Source organism: Emys orbicularis, chromosome 8 (genome assembly GCF_028017835.1).
Source record: "Emys orbicularis isolate rEmyOrb1 chromosome 8, rEmyOrb1.hap1, whole genome shotgun sequence".
Classification (NCBI taxonomy): Eukaryota; Metazoa; Chordata; order Testudines; family Emydidae; genus Emys; species Emys orbicularis.
Genome location: NC_088690.1, coordinates 81290181 through 81309355, shown reverse-complemented (window position 1 = coordinate 81309355; position 19175 = coordinate 81290181). Strand labels below are relative to the sequence as shown.

The 19175-nt window shown below is 41.0% G+C and overlaps 1 protein-coding gene across 1 annotated transcript; it reads left to right on the top strand.

Moving 5' to 3' along the window:
• The first annotated feature begins 2740 nt into the window (after positions 1–2740).
• LOC135883094 (kazal-type serine protease inhibitor domain-containing protein 1-like) lies at positions 2741–17377 on the top strand. The gene is made up of 4 exons (XM_065410132.1): positions 2741–3200; positions 11758–11918; positions 15969–16113; positions 17247–17377. The coding sequence occupies exons 1-4, from the start codon at positions 2741–2743 to the stop codon at positions 17375–17377; spliced, it is 897 nt and encodes a 298-aa protein (XP_065266204.1).
• The last annotated feature ends 1798 nt before the right edge of the window (positions 17378–19175 follow it).

The following is a 19175-nucleotide window of genomic DNA, read 5'->3' as shown; positions in this document are numbered from 1 at the left end:
CAAATTGATTGTTTATTAAATTGTTCCAGTATATTTTCTTCCAGGTATCAAAGTTTGGCTGATCAGTCTATAATTCCCCAGGTCCTCTTTGTTCCCCCTCTTAAAGATAGGTACAGTACTATGTTTGCCCTTCTCCGGTCTTCCAGGATCTCACCAGTCCACCATGAGTTCTCGAAGATAGTTGCTAATGTTCCGAGACTGCATCAGCCAGTTCCTTAAGTAACCTAGGATGGATTTCATCAGGCCAGTTTGAATACATCTAACTTATCTAAATATTCTTTAACATTTTCTTTTCCTATTTTGGTTTGTGTTCTTTCCCCCTTGCTGTTGATATTACTTGTGTTGAGTACACCTCTACCCCGATATAACGCTGTCCTCGGGAGCCAAAAAATCTTACCGTGTTATAGGTGAAACCGCGTTATATCGAACTTGCTTTGATCCGCTGGAGCGCGCAGCCCACCCCCCGGAGCACTGCTTTACTGCGTTATATCCGAATTAGTGTTATATTGGGTTGCGTTATATCGGGGTAGAGGTGTATCTGGTCACCATGAGTCTTTTTAATGAAGACTAAAGCAAAATAGGCATTAAACACCTCAGCCTTCTTGATGTCATCAGTTATTAGCTCTCCTCCCCCTCTAAGCAGAGGACCTACACTTTCCTTCATCTTTCTCTTGCTATGAATATATTTAAAGAACCCCTTCTTGTTGCTTTTTATGTTCCTGGCTAGGTATAACTCATTTTGTGCCTTTAGCCCTTCTGATTTTCTCTCTCTATATATTTGTATTATTATTTTGTACTCCTCCTTCATAATTTGTCCATGTTTCTGCTTTTTGTAGGATTCGTTTTTGCTTTTAAGGCCATTAAAGAGCTCCTGATGGAGCCATGTTGGCCTCTTACTATTCTTCCTGCCTTGCCTTTGCACTGGGAGCGTTTGCAATTGTGCCTTTAATATTGTCTCCTTGGGAAACTGCCAGCTCTCCTAAATGTCTATATCCCTTAGATTTTCGTCTCATGGGACCTTATCTACCAGTTCTCTCAGTTTGTTAACGCTGCTTTTTTTTTTTTTTTTTTTTTTTTAAGTCCACTGACCTTATTCTGCTGCTTTTACTCCCTCCTCTCCTTAGAATCATGAAATCTATTGTTTCATGAGCACCGTCACCCAATTTGCCTTCCACCTTCAGATTTGCCGCCAATTCCTCCCTGTTGGACAGCATCAGCACGCTAAACTGGCTGTCCTCTGGTTACTTCTGGAACACGAAGTTGTCTCTAATATATTTCAAGGATTTATTGGAAATTTTGCATTTTGCTACATTACTTTTCCAAAAGATGTCTGGGGAGTTGAAATTCTTCCCTTAGTGGGGCGTGCTCCATTCCTGTCCACTTGCACCGCAAAAAACAGCTTAGACTCTACTGGTTAGGTAGCCATGCTATGCAGTTTATTTAAATTCCCTCCACCACCTTTAAATTTCCACACAGAAGTACAATTTATCATTGTACTTGTATCATCAGCCCTCTCCCCAGAGCCTGAGAGAAGATGAGGTCTCCCTTCCTTGGGAGCTCTGAATCTGGGCTCAGCTAGCCCAGCTCCTCTCCCCTGTCACTTTCTTCCTGTGCCTTTTTATCTGTCCTCTGTTTGAGCTAATTAATCCTCGAGCACCACCCAACCTGCCAGCCTGATTAGATAATTACATTCCAATGACCAATCAGATCACTCTGGGGGACCTAATTAGTGCTACAGTGATCAGAGTGCTGGCTGACCTGCTAGCTCCCAGCACTGTCACACCCCTATTACTATTATTTTCACAAAGGCAGGGGGACAGAGCCAGAACAATGAATCCAGGGACCCACCTCCATGTTTGAAGTTCAGATCTGGATCCAAGTGTTGCGTTTTATACCTAGCCAGGAACATAAAAAGCAACAAGAAGGGGTTCTTTAAATATATTCATAGCAAGAGAAAGATGAAGGAAAGTGTAGGTCCTCTGCTTAGAGGGGGAGGAGAGCTAATAACTGATGACATCAAGAAGGCTGAGGTGTTTAATGCCTATTTTGCTTTAGTCTTCATTAAAAAGACTCATGGTGACCAGATACACCTCTACCCCGATATAACGCAACCCATACATTCCCTCCATAATGGAATTATGAATCCAAACACACGCAGACTAGGGAGATATTTGGACCTAAACCTTGATCCAAATGTCCTGGCTCTGGCTCAGCTCTAGAGGTAAGTCCCCTGCTGTTTTGGGCATTGGTTTCCATCCATGTTTAGTTCTTTGTGACTAACACTATTAAGGGAGTGAGAGAAAAGAGGGAAATAGAACAAAGCATGTACTTCTCTGCTCTTTCATCAGTTCATTCTGTACCTCTTCCTACAGCGGCTACAATATAATGTTTTTCAATAGAACAACTCTGCAAATTTGGCTCAAGGAGACCCTGAGCAAACAGCATTTCACAAATCTTCAACTCAGCTGTCAGAAGGGAAGTGTGTTTCATATGTATGCAAGACCTGCTTTCCAAACTACATTAGAGAAAAGCTTCTAGGTTTGTATGCATTTTTATTTATCAGTTCCAGATCAGGAACCTGATGCTAATTTCTCTTTAAAGCCTCCACAGTACATTTATATTCCAAAAACAAAAAAGGAGTGTGACTTTTTCTCTCTTGCTCGCTCTTGCTGTGTGGGGGGGTTCTTCCTCCCCCCTTGGTTTTACTCCAAAGACCTTTGCATTTCATTACATTCTCAAGATGAAGGTTCTGGAGGTTATAGTAGTGCTGGTAGCCCTAGTACAAGTTTCTCAAAGTTTCCCCACCTTGTACTACAGGAGTTGGTTGAGATTGTTAAGGGAAGGAGATAGCTGTGGAAAATGCAATTTGGAACTTTGCTCCAAGCCTACACACTGTCCAGCCGGGACTGTATTAGATCAGTGTGGCTGCTGTCCTGAATGTGGGAATGTGGAAGGGCAGATCTGTGACTTGGATAAGGTCAATCATTTCTACGGACAGTGTGGGGAGAACATGGAGTGCAGGCTGGATGCCGACGAAACCAAGTTTGGGGAAATCCCTGAACCACAATGTGTCTGCAAATCCCAGGAAAGTGTCTGTGGACCCGAAGGCAAGACCTATGCGAACATCTGCCAATTCAATGAGGCTTACTCTGAGAAGAGAAGAAATATCAACATGAAGCACAAAGGACCATGTGAATCAGGTAACACACATAGACATGTATACCAAGTAAACTGTTCTCTAAAGCAGATATATAAAGGAGACAAAGATTTGATGTTAATTTCTAGAAATATCTTTTAATGTTTCAGCCTACTTACAGCAAAATAATGCTTCAGCATCATTATAATTACTGTACTACTTCTTTGAGATTTAAACAAGCAGTTCATCAGCTGGTGTTTAATCTTGTGTGTTGTAAGCTTCTATATTACCATAGTATTGTAAGCTTCTATGGATTTTATATCACACGGTCCTCCGAATATGTGGAATGTGAACTTGTATATTATACAAGTTATATGTAAAGTTATATATGACCATAATTGAATTAATATCACAAAGTCACTAATAAGTGAAAGATGTTCAGAGTAGCTGAGCAGAAAGTGAAATGTGGTGAGGGTCAACCACAGAGATAAAAAATCTTTAGAATTATTATTATTTAATGCCTGAACTGATATTGCAGAGGTGGGTAGCAAGGCAGGTCTCAGTTAATATGGTGATGGAACCGGAATGGAATAGAATAGAATAGGGTTTGGAAATCACTTAAATAAAGTTCCATTCTTGATATAAAGAGTTAAAAATAATGTAACAATGATTTTTAAAAGATCTAAACACCCACTGATGATTACAAATCCACACATTAGAACAGAATCAAACTGGAATAATTTCCCTAAAGGCAGTTGCATTCACGTTGATTATATAAAATTATGAACCTCATTTCAGTTTGTTGAGGCTTTAAACTAAATACACCTTTTGGCTATATTTTATTTGCATAGGTAAGAAACAAGCATTCAAATGCAGCTATACTGCATGGCAGGGTGGTGGGAGAGAGAATGAAGTGGTTAGGGTAGTTATTTGAACACTGGCTGTTTTTACAGTCTGATTTTAATGTGATTCATCCTTCAGGAATTAGTATCACCATCTCACATAGCAGATTTCTGAGTGACCTAATGCACAATATGGAGAGAGGTCCAAATTACACACAGCTAGACACAAATAAGGACTCAGAATGCACATATAGAGGGACTTTCTATACAAGATCTCAAAGTGTATATATGTTTGCAGTTTATGTGAGATTATATGTAGAGTTCTCACACAAATCTGTACACATGCATATGCATATTCCTGTTTAAAAATGTAATGATGCATCATCTCCTATCAATTGTTTTATATAGTACAAAATGTTGCTTGGAAGTAGCCTCATTTCTTTGCAGAGAATTTTAAGCTTCTTGTCTCTCCATGACTTTCTCCCCTGAAGTTTATTTAAATTGTTTGCTTGTTTTACTAAGCTGGAATAGTAAGTGCTGAGTGCAAGCAGAACCAAATGTACAGGATCCTCAGGTTTGCACATCAGCAGACATGTCAAAGAACATTCTCCAAATGTTATAGCCCCACTGCCCCTTGGAACAGAAAGGATATTGCAGAAGACTAAAGTTGCACTGAAAAAATGTGCTTGAAACTGGAGATCCAGAATACTGAACTTTTCCACTGATAGCCTCTTGCGGGGCCAGATTCAGAGGTGCTAGAGGTGATAGCTTGTACGTTGGTTACTGGTACAGCATTTGGCACAACAGCCTATAGTCCTCGAGGGCCATGTCGTATTTCCACTGGGCTCTTCCCATTCTTGGCTGTGAACAGACAACTCTGGGCCAAATTCAGAAGTGATATAAATGGTGGTTTTTGTGACAACTCTGGTCCACATATATTTGCTCCCTGGACCCAGGGGGCAATTGCATAAGGGTGGAGGTTCATTGTCAGGGGAGGGAACACAGCAATCCCTCGCTCCTGTAGGGGGTTTGCCAAGCATCTTTAATTTGTGGCCTTGGCTCCATAGGAGTGTTGCTGGCCAAGGAGCTCAGAATGTGCATATCCATTGATTGTCCTGTTCCCACCCTCCCTTCAGCCATCTCAGTGCCAGGCAGTTCCAGCCCCCCAACAGAGTGGGGGTTGTTGTCTGCCAGCCCAGCACCCACTCCAGACTTTGTCATGAGGATCCTACATGCTGGCAGGAGGGAATCCAGCTACAGGGACTCCAGCTACATGAATTTACATTCATGCTGTAATGGAGGAATTGTTGCAGGAAAAGCAACCAACTAGAGGATGCAAGATAAAGTAGCTCCCCCTGTCTCCATCTCACCTTATCCTCTCCAACCTTACCAGAGTCCTTGTTGACTGAGATTTGGTAGCACTGCTGTTCTATCCCATCTGTTCATTCTCCTCTCGTGGCATTAGGGTGACCAGATGTCCCGATTTTATAGGGACAGTCCCGATATTTGGGGCTTTGTCTTATATAGGCACCTATTACCCCCCCCCACCTCCGTCCCGATTTTTCACATTTACTGTCTAGTCACCCTACCTGGCATGCCAGAGCTCCATGGGGAAAGGTTGATACTGACTCTCCTAATGTTCCTCTGCAACACAGTGTTGCATACATAGAACTAGTCACTTTAAAGAGAACCTTGGTGGCTTTAGTTTATATTCTCCTTGCAATTTACCAGTCAAACATTGGAGTGGGGAGCATGCAGTGCATCCTCCTCTGGCCACACCTTCTATTCCTTAGCAATCCCATTTTCTGCTCTATACACTGGTGTGAACAAGGGCAGCATATCTGCACTCCAGTATATTTACAAGTGCTCTTGCAGGTGGTAGGCAGCTCAAGCCCTGATTCTGATCCACTTTGTAACTGTGTAAATCAGTAACTCCTGGATCCTGGGAGTTAGACTACATGACCCTTGCTGTCCCTTCTAACCCTATGATTCTAATCCTGATTCTGCCCCGTCTGTCTGTCTGGCCTTGGACAAGTTATTTAGCCTCTGTGTGCCTCAGTTTCTCCAAGTGTAAAATGGGCATAATAGTTCTTGCCCACTTTTGTAAAGCACTTTGCAATCTAAGGATGAAAGCACTGTAAAAATTCACAGTATTGGTATAGCAGCAGGGCAGAATATACACCTTATTTTATACTTGTGCACTGTGCAATGGACAGGATGATGGGACTTTATAAGAACTTCAGCATGTTTTACTTTAGGACAATAAAACTATATGTGATCTTAGGGGAAAACATTAAGAAGTTATCAGAGGCTGCCAAGCTGTCATGCAAAGCTCTTTGAATTGTCTTCCGCCATGTGAGAGAATAGATAGGATTTCAAAGAGGAATATTTGCTTAAAAGCCAAGTTCCAAAGGGTAAAAAAGGCATTTTAGCTCTAAAGTGGCAGAAAAAAGTAAAAGATTAAAAGGTATTTTAAATCTTATGTCACTAATACAAATGCACAATGATCTAGATCAGGATAGTACATTGAATGTGCTATTCACCATTGCTCTGTGTCTTGTGAGCTTGTTTACAGCGCTGCAAAGTTTGTGTAAAAGGCCACCATTATGTTGTGGCAGTGTTTTATACCAGTTTCACACAGCTACAAGTAACTCCAAAAGGTGTAATGCAATGGAAAGTCTAGGCCCTGAGATTGGCAATTTATCTGTGCCTTGGTATTCTGCTGGTTGTCCTTTGAATGAGAAACAGATGCTGAGCACTGATCTGTATCTTTTGGTAGCATTCTGTAAATATATACATCATTAATCTCAATGTATGTTGTGTTCATACTTTTCCTTCAAAGCATCTCCTGTCCTAGGGATGCCGAATAGATTAATTGTATACAGCAACTGATGAATAAATAAATAACAATAAACTCCTTTCATCACAAGAGCAGACTTTTATCTTCTGTCTGCCACAAAAACACACATACACACAAAGTCAAAGTCACACATGAGAAAAGGCCCTTTTTCCTTCCCCAAAAGGTTGGTTTGATCAATTTCTAGATTACCAATAATAGCTTACAAAGATTAACTGTATTGATGACATGCAGCTTCTCCACACTTAATACATCCTCTTTCAAACCTTTGCTGCTGTTGATTTCACAAAGCAATAGACCCACCCCACAGCATTTCTCTTTACAGTCAGCAGTACCTTTCTTTCAGCAGCACAAAATACCAGATTATTTTAATGGGAATTTTATACGAAAGGAGCAAAGGAATAGTTTACCACCTTGTGTGCATTGTGTTACAAATCAAACAAATAACAGTAAACATAAATATCATATAGTTGGAGAAATATACCATTTTGTTGTTACCAAATCAACATTCTTTTGTTTGAGTTTGATGTTGGATTGAAAAAAAAATATAATATCACTTAGAAAATGATTTCTGCACTTTTTTCAATAGTTTTGGGGCTAATGGCTATTTTTCTCACATCTGTGGCGGCAGCGATAGGTGACAAATACATAGTAGGGTAAAATTCATGGTCAATATTTTCAAAAGCAACTAGTGATTTTGAATACTCGCTCATCCTCTAAATCAGGCCCCCTTAAAGCATCTCATGTTGGGCACCCACAAATGGAGGCACCCCAAATCATTAGTCGCTGTTGTAAATCCTGGACCATACTGCTGGCTCGGAGTGCAAGTCCACTACCTGGTCCATGGAGAACTTGGGGTCATCTATAGCTCATCTTCCCCATCCCTTTGCACGGGTGCTCAAGAGAGAGGTTATAAGGGAAGCAGCTGGGGGAAAATGTTATTTGGTAGATAATGCTCCAAAGCCAGAAGTCTGGGAGCTTTGCTGTTTCATCTCTGATTGTGTTGAATGATCTTCCTGTCCTGTCATAAGCATTTACCTTTGCTGAAGGGTAACTGTGTCCTCTTCTCGTGAAATAATTCTACAAGTAAATAGCTTTCTGAGGTGAACTATGTGGGGATTTGAGGGGGAACATACTCCTCTGCAACCCAGACTAAGAGCCCAGATCACTAGTCTTTGGCTAGTTTCAGAGTAGCAGCTGTGTTAGTCTGTATCCGCAAAAAGAACAGGAGTACTTGTGACACCTTAGAGACTAACAAATTTATTTGAGCATAAGCTTTCGTGGGCTACAGCCCACTTCTTCGGATGCATCTCTGGCTACTACTCTAATCCAAGTAAGGTTTGAAGTAAGTGGATTCATCCACTTGGTAGACTCACTGGGTAGGTCTATACTGCATTGTATACCCAGGTCTGTGGGTATACAAGCCCGTGCTTGAGCATCCACGCTGCATTGTAAACCTGAGTTAAAATTGCTGGGCTCGGGTCTCACAGCCATGCTGATGTGTCCAAACTGCACTGTGCAGACCTTCTGACTTGGGTCTGTGGCTTGAGCTGATTCCACACTCCAAAATGACAGGGCTTGGTCCTGAGTCTCAGTGGGACTCCAGTTCTTACTCAGCACCGCTAGCAGAGTCCCTGGGTCTGAGTCCAGAGGGGATCCAGGCCCCAATCAAACTGATTTCTGTTTGGCTGGAAGAGGGGCTTGGGCTCAAATTTCTGTCTGAACTCGGGTTTATAGTGCAGGATAGACATACCCACTGTGGCCGTTCCCCCGGCCTGCTCAAGAACTCCCCACACTTACTCCCACAGAATGCCACTCTGTGGCATGGAAGGCGTTGCAAACCCCAACCTCCCTACCCCTGTTGCCTCTTCAAAGCTTGTCCTCATTGACTCCCCTACAGAAGCACAACCAGGATGTTTCAGGCCTTATGCTGTTGGTGGAAGGGGAGGCTGGATTTCAGTCATAAAGACTGTGCCAACCTAGAATGAAGCGGAACAGATACACTGCATGTGAGATGCTCCCCTCAGGAAATTCTAGAGTAAGGTATGTGTATTAAGGGTAAAGGCACAGTTATGTGAACACAGACACACATGCAAGGCCAGAGTTGTAGGTATGCAAAATCAGAAACACATGCAAAGGGAACTTTTAAAAATCTGGCCTTCAATACATATTGTTCTTAAAGTGCTGGCTTACTTGAGTTCACTTTGCCCTTGCAACAGGCAGCAAGATGTTTTTGTGAGACCAGATTCTTAAATCATTCTGGGTTATTTTTTAATCTGTTAGCACCTCACTTTTGATTGGAATTGTTAAATACTGCAAATAATTTGTGAATATTCATTCAAATTCCAAGTGCCTGCTTGGTTTGATCAAGTCCATATACCTTTCTATTTGCTATGGGTGTGTGAGCTTGCACAGTGCTGAGTGTTCTGGCCCTGATCCAGCAACATTCTTAAGCACATGCTTCACATCAATCAATCAGATTGCTCATGTGCTTACAGTTAAGTCTGTGTTTAAGTGGTAGATCGTGGTTAGAGTGCTCAACACCGTACAGCACTGAGTCCTGTTTGCAAACAGCCACACAAGCAGGGTTGTGTTCACAGGAATATCTGGAAAATTTGAGTTCTTCAGATGAATACTTGGATCAGCATCTGAGCACAGGTATCCAGAAGTAAGATTCACCTGTTTAAAAAGTTTCTCATCCAATCTGTGAGCAGAAATAACTATCTACATAACGACTAGTGACAAGTCAAGGTAAACATTTTGGCTCCCTAGGCTTACCTGTACTTCCATGCGGAGTCCCATTAAAATCAATAGAACTACCAGTAGTAAAGTTAAGCAGACGTGAACATTTCTCATCCTAACTTTTCAATGTATCCTTTATGAATTCTGAGTACATTAGGCAACTCTGAAAATCTCAGCCCTAAAGGATTTGAATGCCTAATTCTCATTAAAGCTCATGTGAATTAGATGTTCAAATACTGTAGTCAGTTTTGAAAATCTGAGCTTAGAAGAAAACCAGGATTGTTTAATGAGCAATATATAAACAGCAAATGAGATAAATTTGCTGGATATTTTCTCTGCAATGCATAATTTGATCTGGTCTGTATTTGATGTTGTCAGCACCTAACTAGATCAATTATATCTGACTGCATGTATTGAAGCTATTGTTTAGAAATCTGGAGCATTGCTGTGACAATTTCAGCTGCTGAAACATTCATTCTGCAGAGACGTATTGACTCAAATATTACAGGCAAAAATGTATTTATTTACCAAAGCTTCCATCTCCAAGCATCTGGGACACAGGACAAAAAAAACATCAACAATTAAACCCAAACTGGACCTAGTGTCCCAGAAAATACAGATAACTTTAAAAAAAGATAGGAAACATATGTTCGACTGAAAAATGTGTTAGTTGTGGACAAACATACTGGGGAAAAAATGCAAATAGAGTGCCAAAAAGTAGGCTATAACAATGATGATGTTTTTGTTTTTTTCTCTGATTGTTGATGTAACAAATCATATAGTATGTTCAATACATGCATAGTACATGCTGCATATGTACATTCAGTAGATGCATTCATGTACATTCAGCCTGACCCTTATCCTTTAACTGTTTATTTTCTTATTGTGTTCAAAGCACTGGATGGGCTCCCTCTTGTGGTTAATGTAAACCTTTTCTTCTTTCAGCCAAACGTGAAAAGCTAGTGAATAAATTAAGGTAGCTTTGAACTACAGTATAGCTGTTTATTTTTTATTGGGTAAAATGGTTCAGATAACTGGTCGTTCATAAGACTGATATTCTACTGTATTAGTATTTTATTACCTTTATGTAACATGCAGAAAATGCATTCTTTGCTTTTTCAAAACAAAGCACTGATATGTGCTCAAAAATATTAACAATTTTTAAACATAAGTTACATTAAGCTGTGATCAAATTAGGCAAGATAGAAAAGGCTTAGGCCCAGGTATTTTAAGAATTGCTCCACTCAATGTTGCAATTCCTCATTCTGCATGTATTGATCTCATTTATAACCTCTGTAGCCCGGTATAAGGTTATATTGCGTATTTGCATTGTAAACTTCTGTAACTGTGTAACTCACCAAACAGGAAAGAAGCATTAATTAGTGTAAAGTGCTGGTCTTGTGGACAACGGGGCCTTTGGAAGCAAATGAGCCATTGTGATATCTCAAAAGGACAAAGACTTTGATTACCTTCCCCACTGGCATAAAGAGGAGTCAGGCACTGACACTTGTTCTATCAGTTTGGAGTCTGGGGAGAAGGGGATAAAAATCTCTGACAAGGAGAAACTTGATTCTTTTTGCTGCTTGGACTCTAAAGGGGCAAGAATCACTAAGCAAAAGCCCCCCCAGCTGTTTTGCCTGGGTTAGCCCCAAAGGACATATAAAGTCAGCTTATGACAGCAATTTCTATTATCTTTTGAAACTCAAGACTGATACTCATTTATTTGTGTATGTTACCTGCTTTAACCTCATAACTCCCTTTTTTTTTCTTTTCTTATTTAATAAACCTGTAGTTAGTTTATTACAGGATTTGCTACAGGCAGCATCTTCAGGTTGAGATCTGAGTAAGTGACTGGAAGTAATCTGAATATGGTTGGGATATTTGGTATAAGTGACCATCTGTGATGCCTGGGTGGCAAGATAGACCGGAATGCCCAAGGGGACTGTCTGTGCCTCCATGGTAAGACTGTTATAGTGCATTCGGAGTTCACACTTGTTACTGGGTGGGTGAAACATAATTATAGAACATACCACCAGTTTGGGGTGTTTGCCAGTCTCAGGGCAGACTGTGAGCCGCTCCAGACTGCATGACAATATTGTTTGACATTTTCTTACTGCGTACCGGCAATTGCATTTTACCACGTCCATCTATCAGGCTTTTTTCATATTGGTTCCTTGCAGCTCCTGTTATTTCTTTGCCACCTCAGGATGCTCAGAACTTCACAGGTAATGACATAATCTTTGGCTGTGAGGTGTCCGCCTATCCTATGCCACACCTTGAGTGGAAGAAAAAAGGGAATAAAATGTTTCTGCCAGGAGATGATGCCCACATCTCAATCCAGGTAGATTATGCTTATTCCACGGATCATATTTTTTACTATTGAGTTGTGGGGAGGAGATGGAGGGTTAAAGAGGCTGTCTCATTTTTACTGCCTTTCTCCTGTTGCAGAGACAAGTTGGGTGAGGTAATATCTTTTATTGGACCAACTTCTGTTGGTGAGAGAGACTGGGTTCAGGTCTCCTGTTGCTTCACTACATAGCCTAGTTTATCTGCATATGATAAAAGATTTAGAAAACCTGACCTATGAGGAAAGATTAAAAAAAACTGGGCATGTTGAGTCTTGAGAAAAGAAAACTGAGTGAGGACCTGAGAAGTCTTCAAATATATTAAGGGCTGTTATAAAAAGGATGGTATCAATTGTTCTCCATGTCCACTGGTGGTAGAACAAGAAGTAATGGGCTTAATCTGCAGCAAGGGAGATTTAGGTTAGATAGTACAAAAGAACGGCATACTGGGTCAGACCAAAGGTCCATCTAGCCCAGTATCCTGTCTACCGACAGTGGCCAATGCCAGGTGCCCCAGAGGGAGTGAACCTAACAGGTAATGATCAAGTGATCTCTCTCCTGCCATCCATCTCCACCCTCTGACAAACAGAGGCTAGGGACACCATTCCTTACCCATCGTGGCTAATAGCCATTAATGGACTTAACCTCCATGAATTTATCCAGTTCTCTTTTAAATGCCGTTATAGTCCTAGCCTTCACAACCTCCTCAGGTAAGGAGTTCCACAAGTTGACTGTGCGCTGTGTGAAGAAGAACTTCCTTTTATTTGTTTTAAACCTGCTGCCTATTAATTTCATTTGGTGACCCCTAGGTCTTGTATTATGGGAATAAGGAAATAACTTTTCCTTATCTACTTTCTCCACATCACTCATAATTTTATATACCTCTATCATATCCCCCCTTAGTCTCCTCTTTTCCAAGCTGAAAAGTCCTAGCCTCTTTAATCTCTCCTCATATGGGACCCTCTCCAAACCCCTAATTATTTTAGTTGCCCTTCTCTGAACCTTTTCTAGTGCCAGTATATCTTTTTTGAGATGAGGAGACCACATCTGTACACAGTATTCAAGATGTGGGCGTACCATCGATTTATATAAGGGCAATAATATATTCTCCGTCTTATTCTCTATCCCCTTTTTAATGATTCCTAACATCCTGTTTGCTTTTTTGACTGCCTCTCCACACTGCGTGGACATCTTCAGAGAACTATTCACGATGACTCCAAGATCTTTTTCCTGATTCGTTGTAGCTAAATTAGCCCCCATCATATTGTATGTATAGTTGGGGTTATTTTTTCCAATGTGCAATACTTTACATTTATCCACATTAAATTTCATTTGCCATTTTGTTGCCCAGTCACTTAATTTTGTGAGATCTTTTTGAAGTTCTTCACAGTCTGCTTTGGTCTTAACTATCTTGAGCAGTTTAGTATCGTCTGCAAACTTTGCCACCTCACTTTTTACCCCTTTCTCCAGATCATTTATGAATAAGTTGAATAGGATTGGTCCTAGGACTGACCCTTGGGAAACGCCACTAGTTACCCCTCTCCATTCTGAGAATTTACCATTAATTCCTACCCTTTGTTCCCTGTCTTTTAACCAGTTCTCAATCCATGAAAGGACCTTCCCTCTTATCCCATGACAACTTAATTTACGTAAGAGCCTTTGGTGAGGGACCTTGTCAAAGGTTTTCTGGAAATCTAAGTACACTATGTCCACTGGATCCCCCTTGTCCACATGTTTGTTGACCCCTTCAAAGAACTCTAATAGAGTAGTAAGACACGATTTCCCTTTAGAGAAACCATGTTGACTTTTGCCCAACAATTTATGTTCTTCTATGTGTCTGACAATTTTATTCTTTACTATTGTTTCGACTAATTTGCCTGGTACCGACGTTAGACTTACCGGTCTGTAATTGCCGGGATCACCTCTAGAGCCCTTTTTAAATATTGGCGTTACATTAGCTATCTTCCAGTCGTTGGGTACAGAAGCCGATTTAAAGGACAGGTTACAAACCCTAGTTAATAGTTCCGCAATTTCACATTTGAGTTCTTTCAGAACTCTTGGGTGAATGCCATCTGGTCCCGGTGACTTGTTAATGTTAAGTTTATCAATTAATTCCAAAACCTCCTCTAGTGACACTTCAATCTGTGACAGTTCCTCAGATTTGTCACCTACAAAAACCGGCTCAGGTTTGGGAATCTCCCTAACATCCTCAGCCGTGAAGGCTGAAGCAAAGAATTCGTTTAGTTTCTCTGCAATGACTTTATCGTCTTTAAGCGCTCCTTTTCTATCTCTATCATCGAGGGGCCCCACTGGTTGTTTAGCAGGCTTCCTGCTTCTGATGTACTTAAAAAACATTTTGTTATTACCTTTTGAGTTTTTGGCTAGCCGTTCTTCAAACTCCTCTTTGGCTTTTCTTATTACATTTTTACACTTAATTTGGCAGTGTTTATGCTCCTTTCTATTTACCTCACTAGGATTTGACTTCCACTTTTTAAAGGAAGTTTTTTTATCTCTCACTGCTTCTTTTACATGGTTGTTAAGCCACGGTGGCTCTTTTTTAGTAGAAAATCTTTCTCATTACAAGGATAGCTAAGCCCTGGAACAGGCTTCTATGGGAGGTTGTGGAATCCTCATCACTGGAGGTTAAGAACAAGTTGGATAAATACCTGTCAGGGATGGTCTAGGTTTACTTGGTCCTGCCTCAGTGCAGGGGCATGGATTCAATGACTTCTCAAAGTCCCTTCCTGCTCCACATTTTTATGATTCTATGAACATCAATAACAGGATACAACACTATTACAAAGCCTATGTTGTTATGATAAATAGCTTGCTAGCAGGGGGTGCTGCCGTATGGTCCTGCCTGGGGAATTAAGAGAATTCTGCTTTCAGAAATGCTTGATGAGAGAGGACAGCATATGTAGAGGAAGAAGTAAACCCTGAATGTTGCACTGTCTTGGCTCTCTCTAATGGATCTGGTCAGGATCCAGAAGTCCTTACCAGGCAAAACTCCCATTAACTTCATTGTGATTTTTGCCTGCATAAAGACAAAGAAGATCTGGCTCTCTGATCATTGGCAGTTAAGTAGCTGCTGTCAAGAATAAAAGTATATATTAAATCTAATCCAAGAGTGTATGCAAGGGTGGTGTACCCCATGCTGAGGAAGAAGTTCCTCCACCTCCTTGTGTGGCAGGAAAAATAAGAGCTTTCTGTCCTGGAAGGTGAAGTGACTGCAGGCCTCGGTAGGGGAAACAACCTTTAAAAGGAAGTGTTTGGGTTGTAGGAGGGGCCCTGAATTCCAGAGGTGAGAAGACCTCTGCCTGGACCTGGGCTGAGAGGCCCTTTGTCACCTTTTATGCTGTTCAGACCTGGGCACTGTAGGCAAAGTGAAACAAGTTTGCTTTGAACTCCCGGCCATATTTGGGATTCACTACCCTTCTGGAGCCAGAGCTTCCATAGACCCCTGCCTGGAAAACATGGAGCCTAGCACTCAGCCAGCTCAGTGCAGGAGCCAGCTGGTCCAGCCCAGCGGGAAGGGCAGGGTCTCCTCCCCTAAAGACAATACACCACCTATGATTAGAGGGGAGCAGTATCCCCTGGAGAATGAAGGTGGGGCTGGGCCAGCTGGTCACACCAGAAGACAATAGAGGGACAGAAATCTAAAAGCCACCATTTCCACCCACCTGTACCCTCACCCCCAAAAGACTTATAACGATGAGAGGCCCAGGAGGCCTATGGAGAAGCTGACATATGGAGCAGAAGTGGAGTCAGGTGGGGGGCTGGGGATGCAGAGCAGGGAGGGGGTCAGGGCTGAGTGTTGGAGAAGTTTGGGGAAGTGGGCAGGGGCAGCATGAGTTGAGGGGGCCCAGGGCAGCAAAGGGGAGGGGCACACAGGAGTAGATAAAGCTTGGAGGCCAAGGGGCAGTGGCAATGTACAGTAATGGAGAGCAGAGTTTGGCTCCACACATAATCCAGGTAATTACCCTTGTGAAAAGCATCCTCTTCTCTGGTGTCTGCTAAATCTTGACAGTGTATCTGCCTTCTCTCAGGCAAGAGGTGGGCCTAAGAAGTACGGTGTGACAGGGTGGCTGCAAATTCAAGGCATCAAGAAATCGGACGAAGGCATCTACATCTGCCAAACAAAAAACAAGTATGGCACTGCATATGCATCTGCAAGACTGAAAGTCATTGATGGTAAAGTGTTTTTCTTTTGAGGTGAAGAATTTTCAGCATTTGGTTTCAACATTTAGAGCCTGGGTTTCAAATGCTTCTGCCTCACCTGGTAAATGCAAATCCTCTGTGTTGGCACTTAAACTGATGCTCAGGTGCATAAAGCAGGCAATTGCCCATCAAACTGTGTGGATCTGTCAGGGGCTGAGCACCCTCAGTTCCCACAGACTTCACCTCACAGGGATTGGCCCTTATATGCTAAGGTGAGTGTCCAAATGTGAATGTCCTATTAAGAGGCCCACATTTGAAAACTGTGTTCTGTCACTCTATCCTTATCCCTTATCTCTTATCAGCTCTAGGTATTTTTAGTCAAAAATGTGTATGAAATGCAGTAAACAAAAAAGGATAAACTGGTTAATATCATGGGGGTTTGCTACAATTTTCACCTTTTTCCACCTGAAAGACACTGTGGATCACAGCTGTAAAGTTGTGCCATCCCTTTTTACACAACCCCCCTTTGACCACAGGTAGAGTTCCATACCAGAACCATAGCTGCATGTGGCTCTGAGCAATTCTTAGAACTTCAACAATTCTGTTTAATCATTTACTTTTTGAAAAATTAGGAAGGAATTTGAAATTGCTTTTAATAAGCGTGCTTAGAGAAACATATGAAGTAACTTTTACTATTTATTTTTGATTGGGTACAGTCCTGGAGGCTAAACTCCTTTTGACTCTAAAGAGAATTGTGCTTGCATTGCATGGGCAGAAGCAAGCTACATTGTTCATATTTTGCTCTTGATATGGGCCTCTTCTCTTTGCCAAACAATGGGCTAGATCCTACAATTGTAATTTCATGTGCAGAGCACTTGCAGGATCAATTCATGGTTTACTTGTGTTTGGAATAGAGTTAAAATAGGTGTGTTTTCCACACTTGAGAGTGGGAGAGAGAGATAAATATGGCAAAGCTCCCATTGACTTCAATGATACAGAAACAAGCCATCAGATATTGCCTCTTTCTCTCCAAAAGAGAACTTGCTAACCCATTAACAAGTGTGTTAACATGACTTTAGAATTCTACAGTGAGCTTATCTTCCTCTTAGTTCTTGCTTTGTGTATGTTCCTTTTAATGTGGAGACAATTTATGTCTTGCTGTGCAGGTTCATCCTCTACATTTCAGATTTCTGCGGGCAGCAGAATCACAAGCTACACTACAGATTATGGAGACAATTATGACCATACTGAAGAGGATGAGGAGGAAGAATATGAATCTGGGGACTATGAAAATTGAAATAAGTTTCTATGATAGTCTAGATATATTAAGGGTCCAATATCCTTCCCTTTCAGCTGTATTTACCAGTGTGATCTGTTCTGTAAAGAGTCCCTTCCTTCCCACAGTTTATATAGCACTCTTCTGGAATTTGCAGGATGTGCTCAGTCATTTGGCCAAAGAGTACTGTACTACATACCGGTAATAATAATCAGATAGACCATAGGCTGGTATTGTCAGACGATTGAACACAACTCTTAAACATGAACCTGCCTATTAAGTATTCTGAAAAAGATCCTTTTCTCCATTTTAATTTTTTTAAATGTTGAAGATTGGATTAACAAAATCAGTTCTGAAACTAAAGGAACTCTTTACCTCCCATCCATTATCTTCTTTCTGCATTGCCCATGTAGATCTCAAGAGAGCAGTCACAAACACAAGTAGTTACGATTGCAAAATAGTTTCAAATTAAACTTCTTTAACACTTTCAGGAAGACTTTCCTTTTCTGGTTTGATAGCTTCCAGGGTTAGTCTCAGCCAAAAGTGAATTGTCTGTTTTTTGTTTTTTGGGGTTTTTTTTTTTTTTTGAGCTGAGTGCATGAAACAATTACACTTTTCCCATTGTATAAAAATAGCAGGTCTCCTAAGTCGTCATGCTAGTCAGGGGCAGAAATTTACTATCTGACAGAAGGGATATGGGACCCAAGGAGCAGTGAGGGAAATCTAGGGCTTCCTGTGTAACCAAACCGACAGACATACTGTATGGTCCACCCAGAATAATTTATTTACCTCCTATTCTTTCCCTCGATCATCACTTATGCTTTAAGCAGAATTGTGTAAGGTGGGGATTTCTACGAATTAATGTGGAGTTAGCAGGGGTGGCTACTCCTGGTCTCTGTCCATGCCCTTCAGACACATGGAATTCCAACTGTACAACGGTCACATAGACAAAATTCTGTGGGCTCCAACACTCACCTTTTCTGGGATGCTTCCAACTAGCAGTGTGTTTTAGCTGTACACACTTCTGATCCCTCAAGATATTGCATTCATGGAAATGCCAAAGGCATTTTTTAAAAGCACAAAATTATTTATTTTTTAAAATATTCTGGGAAAATTCACATACATTTTCCAAGCAATCTAAATCATTGGCCATGTTCCATAAGGTCAATCTAATGTGACTCTAGGTGCCTTCAGTCTTGTTTCTCCACACATTTAAAACTTTAACATTTGGAATGTAAAATGATAGCCCTTAAAACTTGCCAATAAGATTTAGATAACTAAAGAATTACCTGAGGCCAAGATATTCAATAATGGGTTCCTGTAATTCAACTCTTACTTAGTGCCCAAAATTTGGCTTTAAGTGTCCTGGTTTTCAGACATGCTGAGCACCCATTACATCCCATTGCATCTCTGAAAATCAAGCCACTTATTTAGGTGCCTAAATATGGACTTAAGACCTAAACTCTAGGCACCCAGTGTTTAAAGTATTGGCCTCAGTACTTGCAATCTTTCCTCAGTATTTCCTATACTAAATACAGTGATGTACAATAAATGCTGGAAATAGTGCGCTAATATTCTCTATTTATCCAACTTAAAGTTAGGAAAGTTTTAAGTGCATCCACTGAAAATGGTGCATTGACTTTACATTAATTTAGTTTTTTGCATTTAGTGCGTATATAACGTGGGTGTTCTGAATGTATGTACAGTGAAGTTTGAACATCTCCTTTACTCTTAAGATGTTGATTTTTCTGCCATATGCCATTGGAAAATTAAATTTTCCTTAGATTTGCAATAAAGTCGTAGGCTGGATATGAACCCT